Raw genomic sequence first — 7,687 nt, 5'->3', positions numbered from 1 at the left:
ATCACACCTAAAACCAATAATAATGGATCCTTTATGTAGAGATCATGACCACTAACACACATTAATACTTGATAAATATCTTTAACATTTTTCTTATTAATTATAAATATTAAAAGGGTTTTTTTAATCAAGGGATTAGTACCAAATGCACAGTGTTTAATTTAAAAACACTAATTTAAAAAAAACCAACACACATTTTTGTATAATTAATTAACTTAATTAATACGTACCTTTTATATTAGGAAACAAATATTTGGTTACATTTCTATTGGATTTTAACCATGTAAAAAATGCTGAACATTTTGTATCCTTCTTCACGAATACTAACAATATGTGATGGAGGCTTCACAAATATTATCTCTTCCATCAAACTAAAAACATTATTCGAATATAATTTATTAATCAATCAATAGTGAATACTATTAAGCTCAATCATTCTAGAGGATTGTTCACTAATAACACTGCTTGTAGAATTGTCTTGGGACAAAACAATCTCATAGCCATCAGAGAAGGAATCCATGTCTTCATCCACAAGTTGCCAAACCATTCCACCTGCAAAAGTTCCTCCTTTTCTGGCCATGTCGTAGATTCTTGAGTAGACATCATTCATGCAGGAATCTCGAACACTGATATTAAAGCCCGCATCTTTCTTAGACTTTCCGAATTCTGTCATCACCAATGGCTTCTTTATGATTGTTCTTGTGTCGTTCCAATGACTTATCATGTATCTTTGCATGAACGTCATTTGATCAGTGTTGTTTTGTCCTGATAACCTGAGGTTAATTTTCAAAATTTGTGTGATCTATGCTAACTTGTACAAATTCTAATAAATAATATCATACAGATTGAGATATATATATATATATATATAAAATAAATTCTAGTTTTAATGTAAAAGGTTATCCTCGAACGAGTTGGATTATGTTATGGCTTCAGATGAGGCTTGTTTGTATGTATGGGTGTGTGATAAAAAAACAGCAGTGATTTCATGACGAAATTTTAACAATAAAATTTGTAAATTTCATCGCAAAAAAGACCTTGATTAATTGATATGTAACAAAATTTCATTGTTAAATAAATGGATTAATGATGAAATTCCATCACTAATTCACTTGATTTTTATACATGGTGAAAGGTTTATATATAAATAATGAATCAATGTGTATACAGTTTTGCATTGCACTGATTGATATTGCTAAAACTGATCAGCATTGTGAAAATTAAAATATCTGGCTTTCAGCATTTATTAAAGAATATTTTCAAGCTTATATCCTCTAATATATTCGAGTTCTAATTGTAAAATACAATTATCTTCAAAGGGGTTAATTTGGATTATATTTTGGCTTCAAATCAGGTTTTTACGCACTTGTGTCTTTCATGAGATATTTGAAAATATATATATATATATAGTTTTCTATACAATAAAAACTCGGACTTTTTTGTGTGTAAAGAATCCATGTATATATAAGATAGAATTTAGTATTGAATTAATTAACATTGCTAAGACTAGTATATTTAGATTTACCAATTATCAGGATATGCATGGATGGTGGCAAAGTCAATCTGGTCAATGAGATTGGATCTGATGAAATCAGTTCCAACTTGATAACCCGGATTGTATTGTTTCCTGTCTGGAATTGAGTCCCCGTAAAATCCTTCCATGCCAACCTCCAACAAGTGATTGTTGTCAATTGATTTCACAAAACCAGCCATCTCTTGCACCCAATCCTAATAAATCACAATCAACAGAACATTAATTAATTAATTAATTATGATTATGTAGTACTCCTCCGGTCCTAATTATAAGACCCAATTGACTTATTTGAGGAGATTAAGGAAGTAAGTTAAGTTGGTTATTTATAATAAATAAGTGTTGTTATTCCTAAAATATCCTTGCTAATTAAGTATATTGGCTAAAACTATCATTATTAGAAGGATTATCTTGGAAAAAAATGCATAAATATAAGAGACAAAATGGATTGGGTCTTATAATTAGGACCAAATAAAAAGTCAAATTGGGTCTTATAATAAGGACCGGAGGAGTAGTATTTTAATTAAGAACAATAATTAATTAAAAGTGTAAGAGGAAAAATTAATGATTGAGAAAACAAAGTAACTCACATTTGTGGTATTCCCTGAATAGTCAACATTGCATCTTGGTTCATTGATGAGTTCCCAAGCCATAATTGTGGGATCATCTTTGTAAGCTATTTTAGTGATTGTGTTGTTCCTCGTTAGCACTTTCTGTAACAGTAATAAGATTGACCACTCGTTATGATTGGCAAAAAGTCTTTTGAAACTTAAGTCTTTCTTATTTTTTAACGAAGAGTTTATACAATGCAAACACTTTGTCAGATTGCAAGAATTAACTCAGTAACTCTGGTCAAAAGAAAAAAAAAGAATTAACTCAGTAAATCATTTTCTCACTAAAAAGTAAGAAAGAATAATTTTATTAAGAGTTTTTAATTCTTTTGCCCAAAAATAATTAATGACGAAAGTAAATCTCTGCATTTAAGAATTAAAAAAAATCATTTTCTAATCTAAAGATCATAAGAATTGTGTGCGCAAAAATTGAATCCAATTTTAATAATATGGGCATTATATGATAATTGGCTATAAACGTACCGTGACATGATTTTTGTAATAACCCTTAATGACTGGATTGGTATAGAAATCGTCATCATTAGTAGCATTGAGAGCGCCAGAACTATTAGCCCATTGAACATACTGAGGTCTTCCTCCAAAGTCATGGTAATTGTTCACTAAACTTAATATCAACGTCACGTTGTACTTTCCTGCTTCTGCTACCACAAAATCCAGTGCCTGCCATTAATAGCCAACAAATATTATTACAACTGTGGAATCGGAAAAAATATTATTACAACTGTGGCTTTCAAAATTGAACCCATCATTACAATTGTTAACATAGTAATTTACAAAAGTTCGTGGTTTAACTACGATTAAAATAATCTCAAAAAAATAATATTCCTCCACCTTTTTATAAGTAAACTTTGAATTCCATCATGTAAATAAAAAAATTAGTTAAAGTTAAAGACAATAAATAGGTAGAAATTAGAAGTTCCTTCTCCAAAATATCTTTATTTATGAAAGAAACAGAATGTGGATGGAGAGAGATGATGGTTTAAGAAATGAGACAATAAATATATTAGGTATTAAAATAAGTAATAAATTAAGCCAAAATAGGAAATTTGCAACAAAAATTTAAGACAACTTACAAATATTACTTATATTTAGGGATAAGAGGAAAATAATAGTTGTTACTTATAAAAAGAGACGAAAGGAGTATTTAAGTAAAAATTCATATGTAAATGAAACAGCACTCATGTGTAAACCTTACATAATTCAATTAAAACAAAGTTAATAAAGCACAAATACGTGTTATAGACTGTTATTTTTCTAACTCATCAAAATAATTTCATTTTAGACTCAACAAGAAGAAAAATTATGAAATAATCCAATCTTATTAACTCATTCAAAACTCTTGACCAGGTTAGCTAAAGGACTTGTTTATGATCCGCCGATTCAAACTGGTTTCAAGTGTTTTAATGGTGTGCATGAATTAAAGTAAAACTGAAAATAAATTATTTGTGAATGAGCCAGCTAAAAGTGAAGAATGTTTAACCTGGAAGACGTTCTCGTCATATACTCCAGGTGATATTTGAAGAGCTTGATATCCACCATCATTAAACGCCCAAGTTCGACACACAGAGAGTCCAATAGATGAAGCCTCTCTAAACACATTTGAGATTTTGTATCTTTGATTAGAATCAACAGCTACATTCATCATCCAGTAGGAATTGAAGCCATTGAAGAAAAATGCAGAGCCATTCAGCACAAACTCTGTGCCGTTGGTTCGAACAAACCCAGCAGGCGGTGAAGATGAAGAACAAGAAGAAGAATTGGAAGAAGAAGCCACTTTTAAAACCCGAGCTTCACAAGAAGCTTCTAAAAGAACAATAACAAGAACAAAAATAGCACCCAAGTTCCTGAAGCACGCCATTGTTTTGATCTCTGAATGATAACGTTAATGCAAAGAAAAATAATGAAGTGAATGGGAATGAAGAAAAGTGTTGGGGCTTGGTGGGGATTTATAGAACAAAAGAATTTGAATAATATTATATTAAAAAAGGAAGATAGAAGTTGTTTGTTGCTGAGACCATACAGCGTTAGGGTAGAAGATGTGGCTGAAGCACCTGAGAGGAGATGACAATTTGAATAGAGGGAAAGATGACAATTTGAAAAGAGGGAAAAAAAGCAAAGTTTCAATGATAAAAATGTCATAACGGCCAAGATGTATGGTTGCTTGTAAATTGAAATAATGCAGGTGGGCAGTTTTTATAATGACGTAGGTTTCTTTTCTCATGAAAATTATTTCATTTCAACCTTGCTTGGTGGAGCTCCATTTATAGATTGTATTGATATCAATATTAATTATCTCATTTTGATCATGTATAGTAATTTTTGGAAGGGGTTTTTGAAAATATGATATTATGTGATCTAATGAATTTTGTCGTATACTTGGACAAGCTAGTAAATTAAAGAAATCAATTTAATTAGTATTGGAAACCAAAACTAATTTGGGTTAAGATGCACCCAGCACACAAAATGTTTTCTTAGGTGCATCTAATACGTTGAAGTATTTTGTGGTGCATCCTGCATTTTAAAGTATTAGTGTATCTAGCATCCTGAAGTTTTTTTTTTTTTTTTGCCTTGGTGCTGGTGGATGTTTTTGGGTGCTAAACGCACCTAAAAAAATACTTTAAAGTGCTAGATGTATCAAAAAATATTTCAAGGTATTGAATGCACTTAAAAAAATATTTTAGGGTATTAGATGCATGATTGAGTCCAATTATTCTATGTTATTTTATATTATTTTCAGGGCTTTTACTATAGATATTGGCTCTTTTTGGTGATAATTATGCCTAATTGAGATTAAGAGTTCTTGCTTTGAGTTAGTACCTCTTTGGGGATAAAATTATCATAATTGATTATTAATTGTATTTAATTGATGTCTAGGATAATTGATGCTTCAAAGTATTGATTTTTATTATAGGACACTTAAGAATTAGAGCCAAGATTTGAGAACAAGAAATTTCACAACACAAGACTTAAAGTATCAACACTAGAGCCTTTCGTCGCTACCAAGAAAAACCTTTCGCCGCGGTGCAATCCAAAGATTTCATCAGTGGCATCTTGGGATTTATTTTTCCGCAGCCATGATTTGCCTTCACTGTGGCAACCTCACAAAGTCATGAGAAGCTCCTCTCAGTAATGCTTCGCCACGACGATGTCTTCGTATCAGCAACCTAGATCTGGATGCTAATCAAAACATTAACTTACCCACTTATTAAATCCGACCCATTCCACCTCTTAAAATGTTTAGAAACCCTATTTTCGATCTATCACTTGATTCCATTAAATCTCTCTTATTCTCTCTCATTAAACCCTCATCTTCTTCCATTTTTCTGTCACTTTCCACAATGGGTTGTTCAAGATCATTGCAGAGTGTAATGCTTGTCACACTTCCTTTATTATCATATTATACATCAATTGAAACCATTATGAACCATTATTCAAGTCTTAAGTATGAGAAAATTTCAAGTTCACAATTCCCATTTTTGGATTCCCATACACTATTTACAGCAATTTAGGACAATTTTGAAAATTCATAACTAATTGTAGAAAAATTGAAATGGATAGTTCCAAGTTCCATAGAAAGCTCTTGACATGCTCTTTAGAGGAAAAATACTCATTTGTATCCAGATCTCATACATCATTATCAGATTTTGTTCAAAGTGACATTGTTCATTTAGTCATTTTTCAATTTTTCAGGATTTATGCCCCACTTTGGAAGGGCATAACTTTCTGTACAAAACTCTGAATTTAATGAATTACCACTTATTTTAAAGCTAAAAATGAGATATATAATCATCCCAAGTTTCAGATCCAAATTCATCCAATTACTCAAAATCACATTGGTCAAATTTTGCTCCCAAAAAGTCAACCTTTATCCTTTTTTCATACCATTCTTGCCTTTTCCTTTTCTTTTCCTTTCATCTAGCTTTTCCCAATCATGCAACACATACATAGACATAATTCCTTAGTTAATTGTTCATAAATGGAATATCCTTAATCATCAATAAAGTATTTCAACATTGTTTACAATGATACATAACAGCTTATAATAATTTACAACTCATAACTTCAATGACATTTAGCTTAAACTTCTTCCAATACGACTTCCAATCCTTTTCTCCTTGCCCTTAGCAACACCACTTGGGGCTCCTATTATTGTTTATACATTGAGAGGGGTGAGATTTCATAGAAATCTCAGTAGCAATGAATTACAATTGTCATGTAAATCAAGCAAGTATAATATGACACGTTATAAAACTTCAAACATCCTCAAGTCACATAAAATCATATTTCGCATCATACCAAAAGAGGAACATCAACAATTTCACATTAACATATTTCTATGTATTTGGCCAAAGCACAAACAAATGTCATAAAGTCAACCATTATCACCACATAAATTCTTCAATTCAAGCAATCAACATAATCACATTAAACAAGCAAGATAAACAATCAAATTATAATTCAATGCTACCTTTTATTACTTGATTAATTTGGTCTCCTCAGGGGACAATGATCCTCCTTGATTCCTCCTCACAAAGCCTATTAAATCAAGCATAAGCATAGGCCACATTAATAGCCAAACCACTTAAACATAACACTTTCTCTTTGATTTAACATTTTCCCCTTTTTCCTTGGATTTTTAACAAAATAATTCCTCCTTAAGAATCAATAACCTGATGACTTATTCCTACACAATTTTTCATGAGGAATTCAAATATGGAATCATATTTCTTAAATCAAACTTCTTCCCCATAAATTCCTCTTGGCCGAATAGGGGGTTTTAAGTTTCCAAAATTTCTATTTTTGATTCCAATGATTTTACACACTTCCTTTTAGTATATCTCTATACAAAAACACATTTTACACCCATTGGAATCATCAAATCAATGCAAAACAAACTTCTCCAGCAAGAACACTGATAAAGCTCAATTTTTATACATTTTATCCCACATTAAGTTAAGATTTAAATAATAATTTTGGGCTTAAATGAACTTTTTATGCATTATTGGATTAATTGGTTGATTTTTCAAATTTTCATAAAAATTGAGATTCTGGATTGAAAATATAAATATTTTGTGATTTCCTATTTTCAACTTGGAATTAATTTTTCCTATTTCTTTGGAAACAAGTCTCATATTTTTAGAAAGATTATTTTTAGAAAGTTTTGTAATTTCTTGCCTAATTTTTGTGCATATCTAATATTTAATTTTTGATTATATTTGAATATAATCTACATTAATAGATACACTTAAATTTTTATAGGTCAAGAAAGAGCATATAGGAAATCTAATGGTGTAAGATTGTTTCTTAGAATTTAAGCACACTCCAATGGCTAATATCAAGTGGGTCAATTAATTACTAATGAGCTTGAGTTTTGGATCCAAGAAAATTTCTTTTTTCTCACTAAAATAATCCCTCTAGCCCACGCCTTGCATTATATCTTCCTTCACCCCATGTTCACCGGGAAAAAAAAAAAAAAAAAGCCACCGCTACACGCCATCTCTCACCATCTTGGAATTACATACGG

At 30.7% G+C, this 7,687-nt stretch overlaps 1 protein-coding gene across 1 annotated transcript; it reads right to left on the bottom strand.

Moving 5' to 3' along the window:
- Positions 1-406: 406 nt before the first annotated feature.
- LOC114756520 (mannan endo-1,4-beta-mannosidase 5-like) lies at positions 407-4,021 on the bottom strand. The gene is made up of 5 exons (XM_028945465.1): positions 3,644-4,021; positions 2,626-2,823; positions 2,122-2,244; positions 1,526-1,728; positions 407-773 (listed from the first exon to the last, which is right to left on the bottom strand). Exons 1-5 carry the CDS (start codon positions 4,019-4,021, stop codon positions 407-409), a joined length of 1,269 nt encoding a protein of 422 aa, XP_028801298.1.
- Positions 4,022-7,687: the final 3,666 nt, after the last annotated feature.

Source organism: Neltuma alba, unplaced genomic scaffold, assembly GCF_004799145.2.
Source record: "Neltuma alba isolate B1F8T4 unplaced genomic scaffold, ASM479914v2 tig00010421_pilon, whole genome shotgun sequence".
In the NCBI taxonomy this organism is placed as follows: domain Eukaryota; kingdom Viridiplantae; phylum Streptophyta; class Magnoliopsida; order Fabales; family Fabaceae; genus Neltuma; species Neltuma alba.
The sequence above is the reverse complement of the archived record's forward strand: the minus strand, read 5'-3'. Positions and strand labels throughout refer to the sequence as shown.

Coding starts and splice junctions, on each gene's coding strand:
- LOC114756520 (XM_028945465.1), bottom strand. CDS start 4,021: ATGGCGTGCTTCAGGAACTTGGGTGCTATTTTTGTTCTTGTTATTGTT. Junction 2,824..3,643: donor ATGACGAGAACGTCTTCCAG/GTTAAACATTCT, acceptor TATTAATGGCAG/GCACTGGATTTTGTGGTAGC. Junction 1,729..2,121: donor ATTCAGGGAATACCACAAAT/GTGAGTTACTTT, acceptor GTGATTTATTAG/GATTGGGTGCAAGAGATGGC.